The sequence below is a fragment of the Pistacia vera genome, unplaced genomic scaffold (genome assembly GCF_008641045.1).
Source record: "Pistacia vera cultivar Batoury unplaced genomic scaffold, PisVer_v2 Contig139, whole genome shotgun sequence".
NCBI classification, from domain to species: domain Eukaryota; kingdom Viridiplantae; phylum Streptophyta; class Magnoliopsida; order Sapindales; family Anacardiaceae; genus Pistacia; species Pistacia vera.
The window spans coordinates 568483-593783 of NW_022195455.1; the positions used below are offsets into that span (position 1 = coordinate 568483).

General features: G+C 34.0%; 3 protein-coding genes across 7 annotated transcripts; 2 read left to right on the top strand and 1 right to left on the bottom strand.

Moving 5' to 3' along the window:
- The first annotated feature begins 59 nt into the window (after positions 1-59).
- On the top strand, positions 60-14702 carry LOC116122980 (structural maintenance of chromosomes protein 5). 5 transcript variants are annotated; one of them, XR_004126976.1, is made up of 30 exons: positions 60-325; positions 1530-1707; positions 1788-1941; positions 2576-2649; positions 3246-3395; positions 3479-3583; positions 3660-3805; positions 4365-4476; positions 4557-4712; positions 5258-5379; positions 5463-5607; positions 5709-5774; positions 6804-6932; positions 7022-7120; positions 7272-7437; positions 7510-7655; positions 7823-7886; positions 7983-8107; positions 8273-8350; positions 9441-9513; positions 10115-10218; positions 10583-10699; positions 10780-10857; positions 11543-11642; positions 11719-11773; positions 12642-12690; positions 12785-12872; positions 13544-13616; positions 14343-14414; positions 14513-14702. XR_004126976.1 is itself a non-coding variant. In XM_031408781.1 (30 exons), the coding sequence occupies exons 1-30, from the start codon at positions 288-290 to the stop codon at positions 14572-14574; spliced, it is 3156 nt and encodes a 1051-aa protein (XP_031264641.1). In that variant the 5' UTR covers positions 60-287; the 3' UTR covers positions 14575-14702. The 5 variants fall into 5 exon arrangements, 2 of the variants coding, with proteins under 2 accessions (XP_031264641.1, XP_031264642.1); XM_031408781.1 differs by having other exon boundaries at positions 14311-14414; XR_004126977.1 differs by lacking the exon at positions 14513-14702 and having other exon boundaries at positions 12642-12698; positions 14311-14414.
- A 255-nt stretch (positions 14703-14957) lies between these two features.
- LOC116122977 (50S ribosomal protein L1, chloroplastic) lies at positions 14958-18034 on the bottom strand. Its single transcript, XM_031408778.1, has 7 exons — positions 17552-18034; positions 16846-17025; positions 16683-16737; positions 16322-16449; positions 15820-15903; positions 15474-15599; positions 14958-15361 (listed from the first exon to the last, which is right to left on the bottom strand). The coding sequence occupies exons 1-7, from the start codon at positions 17945-17947 to the stop codon at positions 15224-15226; spliced, it is 1107 nt and encodes a 368-aa protein (XP_031264638.1). The 5' UTR covers positions 17948-18034; the 3' UTR covers positions 14958-15223.
- Positions 18035-19985: 1951 nt separating this feature from the next.
- Positions 19986-24241, top strand: LOC116122910 (protein RETICULATA-RELATED 4, chloroplastic-like). Its single transcript, XM_031408712.1, has 8 exons — positions 19986-20616; positions 20736-20951; positions 21505-21573; positions 22384-22515; positions 22605-22658; positions 22749-22793; positions 23418-23557; positions 24141-24241. The coding sequence occupies exons 1-8, from the start codon at positions 20278-20280 to the stop codon at positions 24178-24180; spliced, it is 1035 nt and encodes a 344-aa protein (XP_031264572.1). The 5' UTR covers positions 19986-20277; the 3' UTR covers positions 24181-24241.
- Positions 24242-25301: the final 1060 nt, after the last annotated feature.

Consider the following 25301-nt stretch of genomic DNA (forward strand, 5'->3'; position numbering starts at 1 on the left):
ATTAAATCGTATCAAACTCGTCCTTAACAATGTCGAGTCGATTGCTCTCACTCACTGACTAATCGTCAGTAAAATACAGCTACAAATATTAAATGCCCCTTCCGTTTTCTCTCTCCACTTTGGCGCCAATTTATTTTCCCTCTCAAAACGCTCACTCTCAGTCACTCTGAAACCCTAGCTCTCATTCTCGTCATCGGAATCAATTACAACCTGCGATTTTGCACCCTCTCGATCTTCAATTCCGAAATCATGAAGCAAAATTAAACCTGTCGTTTCGTTTCTAATCTATGGAAGAGCCTCCCCCCAAACGCCTCAGAATTTCTAGGTCCGTACACATTGCCGATGGCCCATTGCTCTACTAATTTTTGCTCTTTGTTTTTTTTATATGTGCTAAAAAATCAGGGCTTTTATTTATTTATTTTCTTTTATTGTTTGGTTGGTTGCTTAGTAAATTAGGGGGAAAGCAACCAAATTGAGAGATAAACATGTATCCTCTAGTTATTTATTCTCTGATTTATGTGTTCAAATTTTTTCTGAGTTTTTGGTTCAATTTTGTCTTTTTGCTTCAAGTGGGTGATTGGGGTTTTTATGGTTTATGTGATTTTGGATGTTTTCGATGAAGAGAATGTCAGTGTAAGAAATAAGTTGGTAAAAATTGGAAGCACAAAATTTGAGATTCAAAGATGGTAGGCTTCTACGGATTGACCAGTTTTAAACTGGAATTCGCTTAGTGAGTAGAGGGGATATTTGCATTATCGAAAAGAAATTTGTTTAAGATATACAATTTAGATCTTTTGTCATTTGTGTGGCCTCAGCAAACAGAATTTAAAATCATTTAGTGCGTATGCATATATTCGGTTTGCGAACTGTTTAAATGGAACCGTAATATAATGTTTCCTATAGACCCTTCTTCAGGTATTTGTTGCGTTCACAGTACGGTTCTCTGGTAATGTTCAGTGACTTATCATTTTTTCAATTAATCCTTATTTATCGAGTGCTCAAGTTTTCAATTTTTGAAATTGGGGCTTCAAAATGCACTTTAGTGTTTAGTTGACTATGTTCTTGCGCGAACTCAATTACGAATATCAACATTTATTTATTTATTTTGTTATATTTTATGTTTTAAGTAGCCCAGCAGATGTTAACAATTTTACATGTTATTGTTGCTGTTGATTGCAAATTGCACATTATGTTTTTGGTTCTTGTCGTTTAATGTGTGAAGATTGCAGAAGATTCTTTTCAAACTTCATGCTTTAGCAAGAAGAATGGGATGAGGAAATAATCAAATTGTATTTCACTTTTTTTTTTTAATTTATTTATTTTATTTGGTAGCTGAGAAAAGACAAAGCCAGTTCAACTAAGCTTAATGCAATTGTTCACTCAGTTGTGCAGACTTTTTTCTGTAATAAAATTTGGTTGCCAAAAGGACATGTTACATATAGTTCAATGTTTTGTTTCTTAATTTTTTTTAAAATTTTTGTTATCAAGTATGCAACTAGCTTACTGACTTCCAAAATGTTTTCTTCCAGAGGCCAAGATGATTATATTGCAGGGAATATAATTGAGATTGAGCTCCATAACTTTATGACCTTTGATCACTTGATTTGTAAACCAGGATCACGCCTAAACCTAGTGATTGGGCCTAATGGTTCTGGCAAGAGCTCTCTTGTTTGTGCCATTGCTCTGGCTCTTGGTGGTGAGCCACAGGTGAGTTATTGTCTTTCACTTTGTTTGATCATCATAGTGTATGTCTTTTTAAACTGCATAATGTTTGGGACTTTGTGTAGCTGCTTGGCAGGGCCACAAGTATTGGAGCATATGTGAAGAGGGGCGAGGAGTCTGGGTACATCAAGATTTCCTTGAGAGGCGACTCTAAAGATGAGCAGATTATTGTCATGCGTAAAATTGATACACATAATAAGTCAGAGTGGTTGTTCAATGGTTAGATATCTAATTCCATACTGGCATTGCTTTTCATTCAATGCAATAATCCTTTTCGGTTAGGGATTGAACATATCTTCATCAAGCTTAAATTTTGTGGGAGTCATGGGTCAAAGTGACAATTACAACGATCTCACCAAGAAATTCAAGATGGTTCTACCTAAAAGGGGAACAATTGTGTTAGCTAATCATCAAGGATTTTCTTTCTGGTTTATCTCTTAGAGAAGGATCTTGCATGGCAACATCAAATCTTTCCACTCTATTGGATATTATCAATTAATAATTTATGGTGACCAGTGACTTATTTTTTATTTTATTTTTGTGTGTTCCTGTCTTCATCCTTTATATAATTCAGGTAATTTTGTGTCTGTTTCCTTGTGTTCAGAAGGTTTTTATCTTTTGTTTTATGTTTTAATTTTTCTGAAACACACCGCTTTGACCTGGTATGATCCTATATTTTCATCTTATCTATATTTTCTACTCAAATGCAAGAAGCTGGAAACCTTTTAGAACTCTGTTCTGTCTATCTCTTGTGCATAGTGCAGAAAATGGGAAGATTTGCATTAATTTATCTTAATAAACTAATAATCTTAGCAATTTGTTGTTTCATTTATACATTATATATTGGTTTCAGGCAAAGTGGTACCTAAGAGAGATATATTGGAAATCATCAAGAGATTCAACATCCAAGTCAATAATTTGACCCAAGTAAGTTTCGGGACTTACAATTGGAAACTGCATGTTTCTTGGTGTGCAGTGTTAGTCTATAAATGTATATTTGCTTCTCAATCTTAGTTTTTGTAGGTTATTTATGTTTGATCCCTCGTGTAAGCACAATAGTCATTCAATTTGAGTCATTTTCAAGACAGGCTTTGGTTTCTTAAACTTGTTTTTGTATGACATATTTCATGTATGTTCAATACCTTCTCATATGATAAAGATAGTCATTCAATGAAGAAAATTTTTGTTAAAATTTTACATTCTTACATGCTTGTAATCGAATAAGTATTGTCTTTGGCAATCTCTCTTAGAATTAATAGTTTTATATAAACTGATTAGAGATTTTTGTCTTTTTCCTTTATAGAAACAATACAAACACTTATAATGAATTAAGCTCATGGCAGCAGAGCAAAAATGCTTTCTGCACAATAATGTATTCATATGTTTCACTGATCTTTCTCTTCTCTATTTGGAAAAGTTTTATATATAACTCATCTGGGGGCATTTTTCTTTTTACTTATTTGTTTCTTCTTTTCTTGTTCATTTCATTCATTTATTTATCTTTTCTTTTGGGATGGGGTTAGTTCTTACCACAAGACAGAGTATGCGAATTTGCCAAGTTAACTCCTGTGCAACTTTTAGAAGAGACAGAAAAGGCTGTTGGTGATCCTCAGCTTCCAGTCCAACATCTTGCTCTTATTGAAAAAAGCCGTCAACTGAAGAAAATTCAATGTGTAATTTTCTAAATCTACTTTTCTTGGTGATTTAGTGAAACTTCTTTTAACTATTCTAAGGCATTTTCCGTAATCTGTTTTAGGCTGTTGAGAAAAATGGAGACACATTGAATCAACTAAAGGCCCTTAAAGCTGAACAAGAAAAAGATGTCGAACGTGTTCGCCAAAGATTAGAATTACTAGAGAAGGTTAGCATTAGGCTATGTTTATTGCCAATTTTTTTTGCTTGATAACCTTCTGATGTTTTTATGCTGCCATTTATAGGTTGAGTCAATGAAAAAGAAATTACCATGGCTAAAGTACGATATGAAGAAGGCTGAGTATATGGAAGTGAAAGAGCGGGAGAAAGATGCCAAGAAGAAGTTGGATGAAGCTGCAAATACTTTAAATGAATTTAGCAAACCTATTGAGTATGTTGACCTGGTCCAGTTTATTTTGTTTTTTAGATTTACCGTCTTTTTTGTTTAAAAATTTTGGCTGCACAATAAGTGACGTTGACATTCTGCTCTCGATAAAAAAAAAAAAAAACCGTACCTCTATATTTCTCTTCATGAAATTTCTGTGGTTCATAAATTGGTTACTGAAATTTAGGTTTGGATCTTGGTTGAGTAAAGATGTACTGATAAGCATATGTAAGGTGGTGAACTTACATACAGAGCACTGCATGCCGGTGTTACTTGCTGCTTCATTATTGTCCTTGTAGTTCATTAAGTCAATGCTTTATGAAGAATTGCACTTGTGAGGTTCATATTGTTTATTTGATAAGTAAATAGGATGGCAGTGACAGTGTTGTCATTAGGTTGGAACTTTTATTTTTTTACTTAACACTGATATAGTTGTTAATGAAGAGGGCGGTGCAAGCCAAGTAAACTGTGAACATCATATCAGTTTTTTTCCCTTCAGATTGTAATGTTACTGTTGTTTTTTATAAGGAAATGACTTACTCTTCAATTAATTGTTGAAATATAGGAAAAAAAGGCAGGAGAAAGCAACGTTGGATGCTAAGTGTAAGAAACTTAGCAATCTTATGAATGACAATGTCAAGAGACGTATGGATTTTCTAGAGAAAGCAAACCAAGCGGTATATCTAAGACATCTTTAGTTGCTTGAGTAGTATTTTTGTTTATTAATATTGTTTCAGTGTTCGTTAAATATTCGTAGGGAGTGCAAGTGCAAGGAAAATATAAGGAAATGGAAGACTTAAGGAGGCAGGAACAATCTCGTCAACAGAGAATCTTAAAGGCCAAAGAGGATGTTGCTGCTGCTGAGCTAGATCTTCAAAACCTTCCTGCATATGAACATCCCAAGGGCGAACTTGTATGTTTTAGTTTCTAACTTTGAACTCCCTCTTTATGACGGTGCCTGTTGGGATGTGGTTCAAGTTGGTATCTTGGTACTGAGCCAGCCAACTTGGCTTACCCTGCCCTTTGACTACAATTAATGGTAAAAGTTTGAAATACGTTATATAGTATCAATGGATTTAGAGATATTGATTTGAATACTGATAGGAATGTAAAAAAAGGCACCAAACAGTACGGTTAGAAATTTTAGCTTATAATTAAAAAATTTGATGTCTACCATGATTTTCTTTCTGTGTGAGGCTGTCAGTGAACCTGCTGACTTTGATTTTTTTGAGGGTTTGGTTCTCCGGAGAGGACATCCAATTTTGTTTGTTATAGCAACATTTGCTCTATAGACCTAAGAGCACATATTAGAAATGATGTTCATTTGGGACTGTTATATTGAACTCTGAATTATTATTTAGCAAAGTCTTTAACTTCTTTGTAATCATTATTCTATAATCTGAAACTTTTGGCTAGATTGATACATATATTCCAGTTATTAAATGAGATTGTTACCAGGAAAATTTAGGTGCTCAAATATTGGAGCTAGGAGTTTTTGCCAACCAAAAGAGGCTTCAGATGGCTGAGAAGGAAAAAAAATTAACTCAAACTAAATTAACCCTGAGGCAGTGCTCAGATGGGTAAGGTTCAAGCTAAGGTAAAACAGATACACAATTGCCTTAGGAAAGTTCAATTTCTAATCTCTGCAAAATATCCTTTTCAGGTTGAAGGATATGGAAAACAAAAATAACAAACTTTTGCATGCTTTACGAAATTCTGGAGCTGAAAAGATATTTGAGGCTTATGAATGGTTGCAACAACATCGACATGAGTTAAATAAGGAGGTGTATGGTCCTGTGCTACTTGAGGTATATATGTTTAAGTTCAGACCATAGTTCATTTGATAACAGTTTTACCCTCTTTTTTTTTTTTTTTTTGGTTCATTATATTTTATTGGTGCAAAATTCAGGTTAATGTGTCAAATCGAGTTCATGCTAACTACTTAGAAGGTCAGGTGCCTAATTATATCTGGAAGGTATGTCAAAGCATTATTGTCTCTATTGGATTTTCTTATTATTTTTGATAAAGATTATGATGACACTGTTGCATAATTTTTTTTGGGTGCAACTAAATGCTTATTCTGTTTTTAGTGACTTCCAGACATTGCAATAGCTATAATAATAGTTGAGAAAAGAGTGCATAGCCTTTTTTTTTTTTTTGAATTTTAGTGAAATATTGGCTATCCCAGAGGTTTATTGGGTGGACAAGGGGGAGCGAAGGAACTTAATAAAAAAAAATGACACAGAAAGGAATTTCTGCATAAGTTCAACAAATTCCAGAAAAGAAACATAATTCGTTGAGGGAAAGATGAGAGAAAGTAAATCAATGAAACTGCTAATTCTTGGAAAATTCATTGACAATGCTTGACAAAAAAGTCATTATGCACTGGATGGCGTGAGCCTCATGGCCAAGATGTGAATGTAGTGCTATTAGTATTGTGCCATGAACTAGCTTATTTGTAATACATGTTCAATAAAGAAGGGGAGAAAGAAGAAAAATATTTCGTGACTCAGACATGAAATAGAAGGTGACTGCTTAAAATACCTATGTCCTTTTGAAGATTCAAGATTGTGGCAAAGTTGTAATGGCTCAAAAGCTCACACATGTATATGTATTAGTCACGCCTTTCACCCAGTACAAATACTTGTTACCACTGCAGCCTTTAGAGAATTGTTTTAGGAGTCATATTCTGTCTGTCTTTGGCATCTGTCTCTGTACTTGTGTGTGTGTATCTGTGCGTGTTTGATATCTAGCTGGTACATGTCACAGTTGTCTTGAATGAATAGAAATTGTTTATAAATTGCTAATATTCCATCAATACTGCAACCTTTTTCTGTTTATTTTCTTGGATTAGGAGCCATCTTTAGTTTAGCTCCTCTAACATCTTATATTTAGTATTTGCTTCTTAAAATAGAATGCTTGTTGGTTGTATAGACAAACAGTCTACTTGTCCCTTGAATGGTATTGTATTTGATGGCAGTATTTGATTTTGTTTGTTTTTTAGTCTTTCATCACTCAGGATGCTAGTGATCGGGACTTTTTGGTCAAAAACCTGAGATTATTTGATGTTCCTGTTTTGAATTATGTGAGCAATGACAGTCACCGCAAGGAGCCTGGTCAAATTACAGAGGAGGTATCATGTAACTGAAACCTCAATTTAGGATTAAATTTGAAGTAATCCAAGTAGTTTATTGGGGATTTTAATTTTATTGCATTGGGCAGATGCGTGCACTTGGCATTTCTAGCCGGCTTGATCAAGTTTTTGATGCTCCTAATGCGGTCAAGGAGGTTTTGACAAGTCAGTGTGGTCTTGAGTATTCAGTATGTTTCCTAAACTTTGTTTATAGATATATTATTTGTCCAAATATTCATCAAGTCCTATAGTCAACTGTGATGAAGTTAAGAAGTTAAAATATGTTCTTATAAATGTTTGGTTTTTTATGCTTCTCTGAATTTTTTGTTTTGCTCTCAGTACATTGGATCGAAGGAAACTGATCAGAAGGCTGATGAGGTTGAAAAGTTGGGAATTTCAGATTTTTGGACTCCAGAAAATCACTACAGATGGACTCGTTCCCGATATGGAGGACACGTTTCTGGGAGCGTGGAACCTGTGTTTCCCTCACGTCTTCTATTGTGTAGTATGTTTTTGTTAACCTTCCAGAAAAGTAAAACTTGTGCATTATCTAAGCTGCCATTTTGTTTTGGCTTAGGTTCGGATGTTGGGGCAATTGAAAAACTGAGATCCAGGAAGAAGGAGCTGGAAGAATCTGTAGTTGAATTAGAGGAAAGCCGGAAATCACTACAGACTGAGCAAAGACTTTTAGAGGATAAAGAAGCTAAACTTCAGAAACAAAGGGTGTGCATTATTTGACCTCTTCTTGTTTGGACCTCAGATTCTAGTAGTAGCATATTATTCCACCTTTCTTAATGTGTATTTTTGTATACAACTGGTTTATATATATAAAATCTTAATTGTACATTATGGATTGGTTATTGTAATTCCTATCTTTCACTTGTGTGCAGGAGGAGATTATTAGTGTTGTTCAACATGAGAAGAGGAAGCGGCGTGAAATGGAAAGTCGTGTCAGTAAGTACATATAGTTTTTCATATCAATGTGAAGAGAATTTCTTATTAGTATTTTTACGTTATTTAGAAAATATGATCATGATATGTTAATTTTAGATCAAAGGAAAAGGAAGTTAGAATCTATTGAGAAGGAGGATGACCTGGACTCTGTTATGGCCAAGCTTCTTGACCAAGCTGCGAGTCTTAATAGTCAGCGGTTTAAATATGCTATTGAAATTAAGGTGAAGTTGGAGGTCATGTATTTTGATGTTTTTGAGGTCATAGTATTGGTGGTAGTGATAATTTAGCAAAGTTTAGACTCAGATTCAAGTTGCTAGTTACTTGCTTTCAATAATTTAGTTTCTATAAATTTTTAATTTTACTCTTTTACTTTTATTTGTGGGCAGAATTTACTTCTTGAGGCTATTTCTTACAAATGGAGTTATGCTGAAAAACATATGGCCTCCATTGAATTTGATGCAAAGGTATTTTCTTGGTCAAATGTCAGTGTTGGTCTAGAACATTTTACTGATTTTTATGGCTCATCAATTAGATAAATCAAGTGATGAGTAAGGAATTTTAAGAGTCAGATTGCTGTAGGAAGTGTGAAAAATTCTGCCAAAACCATTCTGGATGATTCTGATATGGTAGTTTGAATCATGTGTCTTTTAGGTACTGCTGTGACTTTGTATTTATGAGCACTGTCAAAGAAAGAATTTCTGTACTTTCAGTTAATGTCCCGTATCCACACATGTCCTTGTCAGAGCTGTCTTATTTTTAGACCAAAAGAACAATCAATTTGCAGTAGTATTTCAGAACTAATGAGTTTGTAAAAAAACACCCTAGCAAAGTCACTGTTGAGAATTCTTGGCTTTTTCTTTTCACTGCTTGACATGTAAATATGTTGCATGGCTGTATAAATGTTCCATCACATGTGTTAGTTTCTAGATGTCCTATGTGGAGAGCTATGTTTGCACATAGGTAGATTGTAATGTCCTTAAACATTCTGGGACTTGACCGAATAAGTTATGTAATAGAACATATAGGCTTGTTATTATATTAAGGAAATTTACCATTTGCGAATAACATAATTTAGTGTAATCTGTGTGATTAAACTTTTTAATTTCTTGTTCTTTTTGTTTTGGTTGGGGGAATATAGGATTTGCTCTAAAGCTGTATATTTCTACTAATCTTGGAATGTCTCAGTACAAATGAAATTTTTATACTAATTCCAATTTTTTTCAAACTTCTAAGCAAAATGTGCATGTCAGTTGAATTTTTTTTTTTTTTTTTTTCAAAATTACAATTCATAGTTATGCTTTATGTGACAACTTGAAAGCATAATTGAGATGGACTGTAAAAAGTTGATCAAAATTTTCAAAAAGTGGAGTTGTCAGCTATTAACACAGTGATGTCTTTGCACCTTGATGAAGGATGCCTTTCTTTAATGAATTTCATTGTTGTGTTTGACATCCTCTCCATTTGTGCATAGTTTGGAATAATTTTGCATATGTTACATCATTTTTCATGTGTTGGCAATTTCTAATTAATGAATTCCTGAATTTGTTGTGTCAGATTAGGGATTTAGAAGTCGATCTCAAGCAGCATCAGAAGTTTGCCGAGCAGGCGTCACTGCAATATGAATATTGTAAGTTAGTAGTTCATAAAATGTTATTTCAGTTTTGTTTATTGCTAGAAGTTGATCAAATCAAGATTTGTTTTGTTTCTTACTTTATGAGTTTAATAATACTGTTTTTTTTTTTTTTCATATTTATAAACATTTATCATATTGGAACATTTTTGAACACTTGTTTGAATTTATTCTCACGCAGAGATCCATGTTGATATGAGTCTACTCAAAGATCTATAGAAATATGGTTTTGGTCTGAAAAATTAGGGGTTTTCTATCTTGGAGTTACTGCTTTTGTGTACTCAGCATGATTCTACAATTATTTAAGTACTTGGATCCGTTTTATCATGTAATAAGATCACTTTGAATAATTTGGTTTTGGTTTGTCAAAACTTCCCTGTCTTTCCCTTTTTTGTGATTTCATATTTATGTAAATATAGTCTTAATAATTGTCAAACTATAGAACTCGGGTGATTGCTTATGAACAAGGCCCGATCAGTGGAAATCTCTTATTTTCACCTGGAACCTTGAATTATGAAAAAAAAAAAAAAAAAAAAAAAAAAAAAAAAAAAAAAACTAGTTTTTTGCTATTGAGTTTTCTTATTTGCTTCTTCCTTAGGTAAAAAAGAGGTGGAGGATTGTCGAAAAGAACTGTCAGATGCTAAAAGGCATGCAGAATCAATTGCTTTCATCACTCCTGAACTTGAGAAGGAATTTCTTGAGGTTTGATAGTATTGTAACTTGAAGTACTTGAAAGTCCCCATTTTTTTTTTTTTTTTTTTTAAAAGATTTTTATATATATTATATTGCAACTATTAGATACCAGTTTGGATGTCAAATTCTGAACAGTAATAGAATCTACTGCATAATAGAATATGAATGCACAAAGGTGTGTGCAAGCAGTAATGCAGCTTATTAAGGGGCAAATACTCCTTTTTTATTTTTATTTTTAAAGAAAGCAACGTGTTGAATTCTAATACCATAATTTGATTGTCTGGTACTGAAGTTGGTTTCATCTGGTTATTTAAGCTTAAAGCATGAATTAGTCTTGTTGTGAGCTGAAATTCATCTTCCATGATTACTGCAGATGCCTACCACAATTGAGGAGCTGGAGGCGGCAATACAAGATAATATTTCTCAAGCCAATTCTATTCTTTTTCTAAACCAGAACATTCTACAGGAATATGAACATCGTCAGAAACAGGTATTCTTCTTCCATCTTTTATATCTCTATTTTTAGTTATTAGTCATGGTACTTTATAAAGAATATAATTGCACTGGCAGATAGAAGGTATGGCCACAAAACTGGAAGCAGATAAAAAGGAACTAAAGAGGTGTTTAAGGGAAATAGATGCCTTGAAGGTAAAGTAGTTTGGTAAATTGTTTTCCAAACAAATGTGAAAATATCTTATTGCTGTCTCTGATTTTATTTCCAGGAGGTAGGATAATTGTTACATGGAAGTCATGTAATGTAATGTAAGCAAGAAGCTATAATATGATTACCCATTGGATTCTTATTTGAGCTAATGGTTAAGTCTTTGATGTGAGGCCTAATAAAGAAATATGCATAATTTGCAATGTCTTGCAAAAGGAGCTTATATCTCTAGTACACTGCTAATTTCCTCTTTCCTCTTAGTTTTCTTTAAGATCCCATTAACTACTTAATTGAATCCCCAAACCTCCAATTTTTCTCTGCTTGGTGTTTTTGTACTGCAGTACACTACTAATTTCCTCTTTCTTCTTAGTTTTCTTTAAGATCCCATTAACTACTTAATTGAATCCTCAAACCTCCAATTTTTATCTGCTTGGTGTTTTTGTACTGCAATAACTAATTGAAAGGTTACCTGATTATGTTTCTCTAAAACAAATTCATTTTTCCACTTTCTCTTGCCATAAACCTCCAAAGTGATTGTTGATTCAATCTCTATATCTCTATCTTGTGTATGCGTGCGTGTGTGTCTCATCTCTTGCCTCTGCTTTTTTTTTTGCTGATACATGTTGACTTGTATCTTTTTTCTTTATAACAAATCTCCTGGACTACTTGCAGGAGAATTGGCTTCCAACATTGAGGAGCCTTGTAGCCCAGATAAATGAAACTTTCAGTCGTAACTTTCAAGAAATGGCTGTTGCAGGAGAAGTTTCATTGGGTATTTATGTTATTTCTTTTATGAACTTGTATTGACGATTTCAAGCTGCCTCTTCTGATTTAATGTTTCATTCCAGATGAGCATGATACAGACTTTGATCAGTTTGGCATACTTATAAAAGTAAAGTTCAGGTAAATGTAGCTTTTAACTTGCTTTTTATGTTCACAATTTCATCTTGTATTGTTGTGGTGATTTGTTATTTAGCATTTTCATTTCAGATTTTAGATTTGACTGTTTTGCTGATTGATGTTTGTTTAACTTTGTGTAGAGCAGGAAAAAGCTTGTCTTATGAACACAATTCAGCTGGCTGTCTTTCTTTTCTAGCGAATTCTGAAATAAATCAAAAATGACAATTGGTCTATGTTCATATATGGGATTATCATGCAAATTAAAACTAAATTTTATAGAATAAAAATTAATCGTGTAAAGCAGAGACATGGTTTCTCAGGATGGCAATTTTGTGATGGATAAGCATAACTCTGTGATTACTGCTTTCTCCTATTTGGCGAGAACAATAATTTAGTGTAGCATGTTCCATCAAGTACACCTTTTAAAACTATGGTTCTTTGTAATGCTGGTTAACAAAATCTTAACACGCTTTTGCAATCCATCTACAACATCAAGCTTTTTTTAATGTTACATGGCACATTATATTGTTGCTTTGAAACCACTAACTGGTATAGTCTTGAAAGTCATTTTCACTGAAGATTGCAAACACGAACATAGAATTGATGTCCATCAGTTTGAATGATCTTTTCTGTCATTTTCTACTTGTTTTCATTTTGTGGTTGGTGCTCATTAATCTGTTATCATTCCACTTTTGGCATGAATTGGAGCATTGTTTTGCTTCTAATTATGGGGCTAGATGGAGATATATGTCCCCTTCACTGATGTTGTTCGATGATTTATGATGCAATATTTTGATTTGTCACATCAAATTCTGTTAATATATATAACTTTGGTACTTGCTCTTACTTGGTTTCACAATGCAATCTTCAGGCAAACAGGAAAACTTGAAGTTCTCAGTGCCCACCATCAATCTGGAGGGGTACCATTGTAAATTTAGTTCTTGCATTTATGATCACAGATTTATGTATTCTTATGCTTTGTCTGATTTGTTCTTTTTCTTTTTCCTTTTAAAGGAACGCTCGGTTTCAACTATTCTTTATCTTGTTTCTCTTCAAGATCTTACAAACTGTCCATTTAGAGTGGTTGATGAGATCAATCAAGGTTAGTTGCCTCTGTTGTTTTATCATTGCTGCTAGATGCATAAAATACATAGCACCTGAGGAAAATAATTGTGGCTGCTTGCAATGCTTTATCCAGGAATGGATCCTATAAATGAAAGAANTTCATTTTGTGGTTGGTGCTCATTAATCTGTTATCATTCCACTTTTGGCATGAATTGGAGCATTGTTTTGCTTCTAATTATGGGGCTAGATGGAGATATATGTCCCCTTCACTGATGTTGTTCGATGATTTATGATGCAATATTTTGATTTGTCACATCAAATTCTGTTAATATATATAACTTTGGTACTTGCTCTTACTTGGTTTCACAATGCAATCTTCAGGCAAACAGGAAAACTTGAAGTTCTCAGTGCCCACCATCAATCTGGAGGGGTACCATTGTAAATTTAGTTCTTGCATTTATGATCACAGATTTATGTATTCTTATGCTTTGTCTGATTTGTTCTTTTTCTTTTTCCTTTTAAAGGAACGCTCGGTTTCAACTATTCTTTATCTTGTTTCTCTTCAAGATCTTACAAACTGTCCATTTAGAGTGGTTGATGAGATCAATCAAGGTTAGTTGCCTCTGTTGTTTTATCATTGCTGCTAGATGCATAAAATACATAGCACCTGAGGAAAATAATTGTGGCTGCTTGCAATGCTTTATCCAGGAATGGATCCTATAAATGAAAGAAAGATGTTTCAGCAATTAGTAAGAGCTGCGAGCCAACCAAATACACCGCAGTAAGGACCAATATGGTTATGGTTTATAATTTCTTTTGTTTGATCAGTTATCTTAATTCTGAACATCTTTTATGTCTGTTCAAGCAAGGTCAGATGATAATCTCTGAAAAAAGGGGTAACAATTTAGAGATAGCGGGATGTGGGTTACTTCTGAGATAGATAATTTCTTACTGTAGTTTGACTTAAATTTGATAAAACTAAGTTGATGATATATATCAATATATGGATAACTAACAATTTTGATAATATTACAAGGTCTCCTCTTGAATGTGTAACGAAAGTATTATTAATGGAGGCAGAGCCAGGATAGTATACTTTGGGTCTAATTCAGTATATGATATCCTCAAATATCATGTATGACAACTAAAGATCAACTCTATTTTTCTCAATATATAAATTTAACATGAATTATTACCAAGTAAAACTTAGCTACAAGATTTTTAATTTTAAAGCATGTAATATGATGGCCAAAATGTAGAAAAAATTAGATTTAGTGCCAGGGAAATGAGGAATTGCTGAAGTTCTCGTGCCATGGACTGGCAGGATATCTTCTAACTTATGTTTATATGGTTACATTCCAATTATGTTTTATTGTATAGTATGCTTTGATCTTGATAAAAGCAAACTGTCTTTCATGTTTATCACAAAACATAATTAGTGGCTTGAAGCAATTGTTTCTGTGAATGTTCTTCAGGTGCTTCTTACTAACACCAAAGCTGCTACCAGATCTGGAGTATAGTGAAGCCTGCAGCATTCTGAATATAATGAACGGACCTTGGATAGAGCAGCCCTCGAAAGGTTAAATGCTACCCACTTAAACCCCTTAAATTTTCCTAGTTATATGTTGTTAATATTAAACCTTTTCTCACTGCCAATCTTTTACTGTGCTGATTCAGTGTGGAGCAGTGGAGATTGCTGGGGCACTGTCACCGGTTTAGTGGGACAAAGTCATTACTGAACCAACATTTATGAGAAGAAATAATCAATTAGAAAACAATACATTACATTAGTGTATTATTTTTCTGAAAACACAGCCGTATTTTTGTCCTGCAATTTGATTTCTCTGTAAAAAGTTTTTAGCACACGCAGATGTATATTTATTTTCTTTTCTTTTCTTTTTTTTTTTTTTTTTTTTGGCGCTTTTTAAAGATGATTTGTGCAGTAATATAATTTATTTAAGTAGTGTTCCTAAAAGCTGGAGCATTATTCGCATTGATGTTTTTTGAGTAGGTTTGGGCCGTTTGGCTGAAATTTATGGCTATAGTTGATGGCACCGAAACCAGGGAAATTGGCTGCAGATAAATAGAAAAATTCCAACCAGAAGCAGAATGACCATCAAACTTTCTCATCAAAAAATTGCAGATATGAAATTGATAATAACAGTGTTACACAATCTTATGTCTTGTCAGTATAGAGAAAAACTATGCAGTATGCATGTTTTTTTGGTTTAGCTACAATTTCATTCAAAATGTGACAATCAGGGTTTCCTCACTACGCCGTGATTAACTCTCCTACAATTTTACCAAGCATTGGCGAGCACTGGCAGCGATACCTTAACGCTGATTGAACAGTTGAAGACATCATTTACAAGAAGTTAGTTTTGTTCTTCAAGCGTTTGATGGAAGCTTGTAATCCAACATCTCCTTTATGTTTAACCGAATGGAAGGTCCCATTGATGAGCAAATATGGGCACTTTTCCAGTATACTCCTTTTGCACCCTTTGGCTTGTTTGTTTCAATTGATTTCTGAGACATAAAACCAAACACACTTTCAAGTTGAGTAAGATGTTATTTACACACTAAAATTAAACTCAATAAGGACAGGGGCTGGGTAAGAGAAGTTAGAAAGAGAACATACTACGGCAGCCAGGAAGTTTTCAAGGAGGTCTTCTTCTGAAAAGTCAAGTTTCCCAAATGGTATGTGTACAATCCCAGTTTTATCTGCTCTGTATTCAACTTTCCCTTTCTTGAATTCTTCAATAGCCTGAACAAATTTATATGTGAACCCATTTGATTCAGGTACCAAACTTATATTAGTCAACTAAACAAGAAATCTATTATCATTCTGATTTCCAAGCTATACATGGTGTTATTCTACTGAATTGTTTCTACCTCTAATTTAGTAATCATGGTCGAGCATGAAGTAACATATTACCATCACAATTTCTAGAACGAAGAATTGCGAACAAGTATTTACATCTTACCTGAGGTATGTTAGCTGTAACAGTACCAGCTTTTGGATTTGGCATGAGCCCCCGTGGTCCAAGAATCTTTCCTAGGCTGGCAACCTGATGCATGTTTGAGCAAAGACTTTAAAATAAAATTCAAAGCAACAATATTAATATGATTCCAAGCAAAAATAAACCATCTTATTGCATGCAAGCACATTACTATCAATCAATACTTATGAGCAGATGAGATTTAGCAAAAGACCAACTGGATTCCCTTCAGAATATCATACAACAAGCTTTAGTCAGTCACTTCCACGCATTAGAGATCTCTGAATTGCTGAACAATACAAGGATTCAAACCAGCAAAGCAATTGCCAGTTAACAATTTTCATTAGACAATGAAAACCACATCCCTGTAGAGCAATTAAAGTTTTTATTCTGAGGATATTCTAGGCACTTTAGGAAAAATCCAAAGCTATCTTATCAACCACTGGAATTTCATGAATATAATGCAGAAAAAAAAAAAGAGCATCACCTTAACCATCATATCGGGGGAAGCAATTAACTTGTCAAACTCCATGAATCCTCCTTTTATTTGTTCAATTAAGTCTTCACCGCCAACCAAGTCTGCTCCTGCATTTTTTGCCTCATCGAACTTTTCACCTGTAAAGAAAATAAGCTTAAACACAATTGAAACCTAAAAACAAGTGACAATAGTTGCTTATGTGCATATAAGAGAATTGAGAATTATCATTTTTCAATATTTTTAAATGAAAAATCCCTGAAAACTCTACATCAATGTATCAAAATATCAGATGGAAAAAACTATATAAAAGGCAATAGTTATTGAGATAACATATATAAATAACTGAGGCATGTGTAACATCCTTAAACACCTTGAGTAAGAACAGCCACTTTAACAGTTTGTCCAGTTCCCTTTGGCAAATTTACCTGTGGACCAAAAAGGGTCAGAACAAATACATACGAACAATGTAACAGCAAATAGTTATGCCATAACTAAATGATTCTATCATATTGCTAAAAAGACTGAAAACTTACTGTTGCTCTCAGCTGTTGATCATTATATTTGGGGTCAATATTGAGACGAAAGTGAGCTTCAGCTGTTTCCGTAAACTTTGTACTTGACATTTGCTTGATCAACGATATTGCTGTCTTCAAGTCATAATCTTTTTTTATTTCTCTCAATTGTTGAATTTCCAAGAACCTCTTCGACCTCGTCTGACATTTGGAAAAGCGCAACGACCTTAAGAAAACATACCCGACAAAATCCACTGAACTACACCATGTATTGATACAATTCAGCAGAGTAAAATCTTTCTTTTTTTCTTTTTTTCTAGAAGAAACTAACCAAAATAAAACCTCTAGGCCAAAACAATTCATAATTCAGATTACCATTAAACAAAAACCACCTAGGTTGTTCGTCTACAAATGCTACCATTATGAAAATAAAATCCCACAGAATAATCATCTATATTGAAGCCAGCCAAATACATTGCTCAAAATCACCCAATAAACCCACAATTCACATAAATTTAGTCATGGTAAATGCTTCTTAAACCCAAAATTACAAACTAAAACAACAAACCAAACACAAGTGAACCAAAAATCCACCAATTAAACAATGAACCCCCCCGAATTTAAACCCAAGCAAGAAGAATAATCAGACTTTACGTTCCTCAAAACCCACCAACCAAACCACTGAACAAAAAAATAAAAATAAAAAAAAATCCAACAAAACACATACCCTGTCTCTCTTGAGAGGCAACGCGGCCTTGCCCTTCTTAGGCTTTGTTGTTGGTGGTGGTGTTGTAGTAGTAGCGGTAGCCACATCAGCACCACCTCCTTCAGCCGCCTCCACGTCATCAGTAGCCACCTCCGCCTCGGCAGCCACCGCGGCCACAACCACGTGGCCATTAAAAGCCCCATTTTTTATCTCTTTCAACGCACCAAAATCAACCCATTGGCTCGTTTTCCTCTCCCCTCGACAGCTCAACACCAAGGGCTTGCTGTAACACGAAAAAGTAGTGGTCTTGGGCTTGAAGGAGAGAAGAGAAAGCGAGGGCGTCAAGTCTTGGGGGTGTACAGAAGAGGCGGCATAAGTTAACATGAGGGATGATGATGTGCTGCTACATGTAGTCATTTTTGAGTTGTTGCGTTTGCGTTGTGTTTTGAAGTGAAAGCTTGAATTTTTATTTGGCTCTGGCTATCTATATCCAGTGTCTGGAAGAAGATAAGAGTGTCTGTTAGGGTATAGTAACTTTTGGGGATTCTAGACCACTCATATGGTGTGCCAAACACTTGTCAAATTATGTGTGATTGTTAGAAATTTGTGATTAAAAAAATAAATAAAAATAAAATTTTATTTAGGTGAACCAAATAAGAAGTCAAACTAAATGAGTTTGCCTATAAAATATATAATTAAATGTATTATTTCTTTCTTTTTTAAATATATATGTTTTTTTTTCCATAAATTATGAATCATTTGAGTCTATAATATAAAACTACAAGATTTGTTTGGCTATTCAACATTATCTTATCCTAAAAATAAAAATATGTTTGTTTTATATTCTTAAAATTTAATTATATTCTATCCAATTCAAACCATTAACAATTACTTTTCTTATAAAAGTTTTAAAATTAATAAACACCCCCACACACCCAAGCCACTATCATCAACTAGCAACCACCACTGCCACCATCAGACTCGGTGTCGTAACGACGACATATTTTGGTAGTAATTTGACATTTTTCAGCTTATCCACAATGGTCTAACTGGAAAGGCAATTGTCACATGATCGGCGCCAGATCCAACTTGTTATGAGCCATTTCGGTGACTACGGTCATTGTTCGACAGTGGTAGCTGGCTATCGATGGTCTATGGATGGGTATTGTATTTTTGTTATTTATAAACTTTTATTATGGGTGTTAACTAATTATAAATATAAGGGGTAAAATAATCTAAATATTTTTTAAAATATTTTAATGTACTAAACACATTTCAGAAACCTATCTTATCCATTCAAATAGGATTTTAGAAATGTTATCTAAAAAAGTATACCAATTAGATTTCTATGTATTGTTGTCTTCCAACACCATTTACTTATATATTCCTTCACTTTTTTATATAATTTTAGTAAGGGGTAATTTCGTATTTAAAATTTAAATACACGTTTTATTTTAAATTTTATTAAAAAATGTTTTTTTATAAAGTTTTGGGAAATGATTTTTAGTACTAATCTAATTTTCAATATCCTCCAACTATATTATTATATATATATATTTATATATATTACACAGAAACTCTTCAAACTCTATTTAATACTAAAAATGACCCTCTAGCTTAAATAGATATTTTGTTTACACCCCTCTTCCAATTTCAATTTATTTTTTTTGTTTGTTTGTTTATACCAATTTTCCACAATGTCAAACTTAATTAGATTTTTTTTACGCCAATTTTCACCTATTTTTATAAATTGAAACTTACTTTTTCTTCTTCAAATTAAAAGTCCTCCCGTATTCCTTGTGTAATTTTTATTTTTATTTTTTATGATTAGGTTGTCTTTACATCTGTTAGTAACCAAAGAGAAGTCGAACTAAGACCTCGTTAATAGTATATCCAAGAGTCTCTATTGAATCACTCGATCACTTAGAAATAGTTATTATGTAATTACTTTATCCATAATTGTAATAATATATTTTACATAAAAAAACGGTTTTAATGATTATGAAAATTTAGATTTAGGGTTTATGTAAGAATTAAATTTTGAAAAAATATATATATATGAATGAATTTAGAACTTATAAAGTAACGTCTAATAATTTTAACAAAGGTTAAACTCGTCAAAAAGGAAAATTAAAAAATGGGGGTATTTTGATAAATTAGACGCCGTGGGGGGAGATGGGTGCTAAAATCACCTTCATCTCCGAAGCCCATCGGGATAAAGGAGGGTTTCATGGGTTTGATCTGTATGGGCCTAAATAGCCCATTGGTTTTGGGATTGGGCTTTTGGGCTCATATTGGACTTAGCTTGGGTCAGTCCTAGTAAACTAGATAGATTGTTTCTCGTCTACCGGGAAACATTTTTCTCTATTTGTAGCCGTAGATGACTTAACGTGATCATATCAGATCTGATCAGATCTGATTTAAGAACCTTCCTAATATTCAGATTCAGATCTTATTCCACTACATTTTCATGTCAGACGCGTGTAACTCACCCTTTACTCTCTATTCACTCACTTTCTGTATTCATCCTCACGCGCACTCACCCTCTCTCCTCTCCTATAGCCACCGGTTGACTTCCCTCAAGAGTCGTGAAACTGATACCTTGAAGCTCTTTTATATTACTGTTCTACATTAATAATGAAATAATAATGTTTCAGAATTTAAAGTGGTGTTTCTGAACCACTTGATTCATTGACTTTGCTTCAACCATCTCTCTTCTGTTCTTTTCTGTTCTGTTCTGTTCAGATATGGCAATGGCATCTGTCTCTACACTCTCAACACGCGCCTTTTCACTTCAATCATCAAACCACCAGGTCGTCCACCACCGTCAGCGGAGCTTTGCTATCATTACCCGCCGTCTAACCATTGCCAACGCAGCCAATCCCAACTTCATCAACTTCTCTCTCCCTTGCACCTCTACCCGTAACAAATCCCACCCAACTCTCATTTTCTCCTCCGGAAGCGGTGGCGGTAACGGCAACTTCGGTGGAGGAGGTGATGGTGGGGGTGGTGGAGGAGGAGGAGGGGACTCCAATGATGACGGTAGGTCCCACAATCGGTCCGACGCCATTCTCGCACTCGCAGAGGTACATACAAACATGATTATGTAAATAGAAACTTATTTTTTATTTTTCAATTTTACTGTTACATTCGTTGCTAAGTATGCATGTAATGTGCGCACTTGATGTGGAAATTGTGGTGTTAGGCGGGGAGGTCCTTGGAGAGCTTGCCCAAGGACTTGGCGACGGCTGTTGAGGCAGGGCGGGTGCCGGGAGCGATTGTTAAGAGGTATTTTGAGCTGGAGAAGTCACCAGTATTTAGGTGGTTGCTTCAGTTTAGTGGGTTTAAAGAACGGTTGCTTGCCGATGATCTATTTCTGACCAAGGTTGCAATAGAGTGTGGTGTTGGCGTCTTCACCAAGGTTTGTTTATTTTGAAGTTTCCCATTTACTGTAATTCCTGATGATGACGGCCATTTTATGGATTGAGATTAATTTTGATGTTCAAATTAGTAGCCTTTCCGCAAAGGTACGACTTGTTTGTTTATAACATTTTGGATTTGGAACTTGATAAGCATTTTCTGCTTTCTTCTTCGCTTTTCTTTCATTTTGATGACTCAGATTTTGGAATTTTATGTGATTTTTGAAGCTTGTTTTCTATAATTAGATATCTATATCTGAATCAACTAGTAACTTACCGAGAGCCTGATCTTCCTTCGGATTTTTATATCAAATTAAAATCACAATGTGGATGTTGATATGATCTTCAACGATTTTTTTTCTTTGAAGTGACTCAATATTGGGCTTGTTACGTATTATCTGTATTTGTAGAATTCTGTAATTGTTTTTGATGTTTCATCACTTATCATCAACTTTAGAAGCTTTATGTAAAGTTAGTACTTTTTTCTTTCGAATACAGACTGAATTATGCGTTTCTGAGATATAATTTATGTTTCCTATCTTGCTTGCACTTCAGACTGCTGCAGAGTTGGAAAAGCGTAGAGAAAATTTTACCAAGGAGCTGGATTTTGTTTTTGCTGATGTGGTATGGCTGTCTTCAAGATTAAATCTCCAAGGCTATCTGTATGTTATCTTTTGTGGTGCAGCAAGTACCATTTTCCAATGAAAAGATTTATAAACTGAATATGCTTGTGATCTAACCTGCAACTCAATTAGGCAAAAGTTTGGGACAGAGGAATTTTCAAATTAAGAATAGAATCTAATAGCCTAAACTTCACTACTGCTTTCTTAAAATTGCTATGCTCCTTGGTGATTGTCAGTTGAAAGGAACTGAATTCCTTGTCTATGCTTGATTTGCATTAATCTTAGCCACGGCCTTTGACTTGGACACATCCTATCCTCATATAGCTGATTATCACTGTGGTCAGGAAGGCTCATCTTCAGTACACAGTTATTTGTTGACAGAAAATTAAGGCCACCGGTGTTGATTGAACTTCTGGGTGCATGAGTTTGCTAACTGACTTATTTTATGTTCTGATAGATGATTGAACAACTGCGATTGTTAATAAAACATGTGCAGTCACAATTACACGAAGTATTACACAAAGCCAAGTGTGATGTTAATTGGTTTCAAATCTTAATTGCTTATCTGCAGACTGCAGGGATCTACCACATTGTCAAACACATCATATCAAGAAACAAAAATGAAATATATTTAGTTCTCGTAAAATGAAGAATGTGTTACTGGAAATTTTCTCTTTTAGCTACATGTTTAATATCAAATGCTTGTATTTCCACTTTCATTGAACATTGTCCCTTTTTTCCTCTGCAGTTTTATTTAACTCGACATTTTATGGTATCATTGATTTCCTAACTGATAAATAATCCAACCTAGGTTATGGCTATAATAGCAGATTTTATGCTTGTCTGGCTTCCAGCTCCTACTGTTGCTCTTCGGGCTCCTCTTGCAGGCAGTGCTGGGCCAATAGCTAAGTTCTTCCACGGCTGTCCTGATAATGCATTCCAGGTTCTCAACCAGATTTGATAAAATTTATTGCCATAAACAATCTCTCAACAGAATATAATTCATTACTAACTTTGAAATCCTTTGTGCAGGTGGCATTGACTGGAACATCATATTCATTTTTACAGAGAATAGGTGCAATAATGGTATGTCAGATTACTAAAAAAATAAATAAATAAATTTAGCAGTAATTTCTATAGGAATTGAGAACTCATAATATCTTGACTGCTGTGCAGCGTAATGGGGCTAAATTATTTGCAGTTGGAACCGGTGCATCTCTGGTAGGTCATCTACTAAATGTTACTCGGAATATTTTATTTTAGCCTTTTGTAGTTTTAGGTATTTAATCTTTGGATGCTTTTCTACTGGTTCTAAACCTTGGTGCATTTCTATTGTCCATCAAGAAGGAATGTTCATTATAATCCTTGTGTTTTTAGTGAGATTATGTAGCCACTCTTATCTCTTTTGCCACTAACATTATTTATCAGAGTCAGTTCATATTTTGGGTATTTCTAACAGTATTTAACCAATTATGCAATTTGAAATCTGATTTCTTACTGTCTCGGAGGAATTTATTGTAAAATTTCAGTGTCTAGTTGTCCTCTATATGTTAGTTCTTTTGTTTCTTTCATCAGTATGGTACCAGCATAACATTCTTTAACATGTTGATTCTTATGTTCATCATGTCAATTCCAATCAAAAAATTAATGGTATAAGGGTGGATGTCGCCTATTTTAATCTTTCTTTCCTTACCCTACTAGCCTTTTGTGTTCTTTTTCCTTCACATTTCTTAACTGTCACCGGGAAAGCTTGTATTTCATATTTTGTCTAAAATTTTGCTTAAAAGAAAATTGATTATTCTAATTCCAATTGGGTGGCATTTGACCAATGGTATCGTTTTACAGATTGGTACAGGTATAACAAATGCTTTGATCAATACAAGAAAGGCCTTTGATAAGTCTTTTGCTGGTGAAGCAGAGGATGTGCCTATACTTTCAACTAGTGTTGCCTATGGTGTTTACATGGCAGTTTCTAGCAACCTAAGGTAATGATTATCAGCATATAATATAATTTTCTCCATGAGGTTACATAATATTTCATGTCCTTACTATATCTCAAATTTTGAGGTAAGCCAGAATGATTATCCTGAGTTGTCTTTAACAAATTAAGTTGGGGACATAATTTTACACACATCAATGCATTTAACAAAATATTCTCTGCTCACTACTTGTGCCCTTTGCCTTGATTTTTCATCTAAGAGGCCTTTTATCTATTCTGGGTTATAAATTTGCATAGATGATGACTAGATTTATGAAAATATTTTGGAGTTAAGGGTTCAAATAATTACAAGTCTGAAGATGTAATGTCAGTAAGGATCTGAGTATGATTTCTCCTGTGTAACTCTAATTGGCAAATGGCTAAAGTTGTTGGGGATATAATTTTGGGATGACAAAATGCTTTTCATCAAGATGTATACCAATTCAGTTTTATAATTATGCTTGTAGGAGAATTCTAATACTCGGGGAAAAAGAAGTACAAATAAACTTTATATAGATGATTCTCTACCCTAATAATCCTTCTAAGATGAAAGCTGCTCTAACAAAAGGTGGCTATTCTTTTTTGAACAGGTATCAAGTACTTGCAGGAATTATGAACAGCGGATTCTAGAGCCATTGTTACACCAACATAAACTTATACTCAGTGCATATGTTTTGCTGTTCGAACCGGCAACACGTTTTTGGGATCACTGATGTAAGATTTTTGGAACTCTATGCTAGGGCCATATCATATCAATTTGCTCAATTTTCGTCATTTCAGTGTTTGAACTTTGCATATAATTTTTGAGCAGGTGGGATTATGCACGGTGGGTTGGAATCCAAAAGAAAGGGAGTAAACATGGAGGAGAACACTTGCTTGTTACACTGTTCCCTGTCAATTTTTTCTTCTTTTCTTTCAGAGGATCACAGGTACACAAGGATGGATCAATGGTGCTGTTGGTTTTATTTGTCTATGTTTGATTCTGTATAGTTAAACCCATGACTTAAAATTCATGACTACGGAGCTTATTGAGACCAATAAATTTTGTGAATTCCAATCATTATTCATTTCTCACCTGCTACAGATGTGTATATGCCATGCCAAGTTCAATAATCACGGATCGAAGGCCTGAAGTTATGATTGGTGCTGAATTATGAGGTTATTTTCAGAGCACTCTAAACAATCAGTATATTAAAGCAATTCTGTTGGAAACCAAGAAATTCCTTGAATTTCCATATATCTCATCTAACAAATTGCTGCAGAAATCCTCCATTAAATGCATATAATATATTGATCAGTATTACTGCTTTCAATTATCTTAATGGTAAATGCCTAAGAAATGTAGTACAACCAACAATTGAATTTGCTTGCTAAAACAATGAGGTGTTCATTCTCAAACAACTATCAGTGCAAAGCAAGTGAATGTGAAAAGTGAACACATAAAAAAGTTGTGTTTGATTCACAGTATACACTGAGAATTGACGAGATCCCATGGAATTAACAAGAACATAAAATATTTGAAGTGTGTTACTTATATAATCACACTAACTATTTCATGATCAAATCACTTATGGAGATGATCACACACAATAATAACATGATGTTTATCAATAATTCAACAATATAAAATCATCTACGACGCCAATAAGGGTTTATGGACAAAACTGCAACAACCCCTAAAGCACAATTATGTAAGTCACAACAAAACTGATATATATATATCCATATCAATGAATATTGTCTTCTCCACT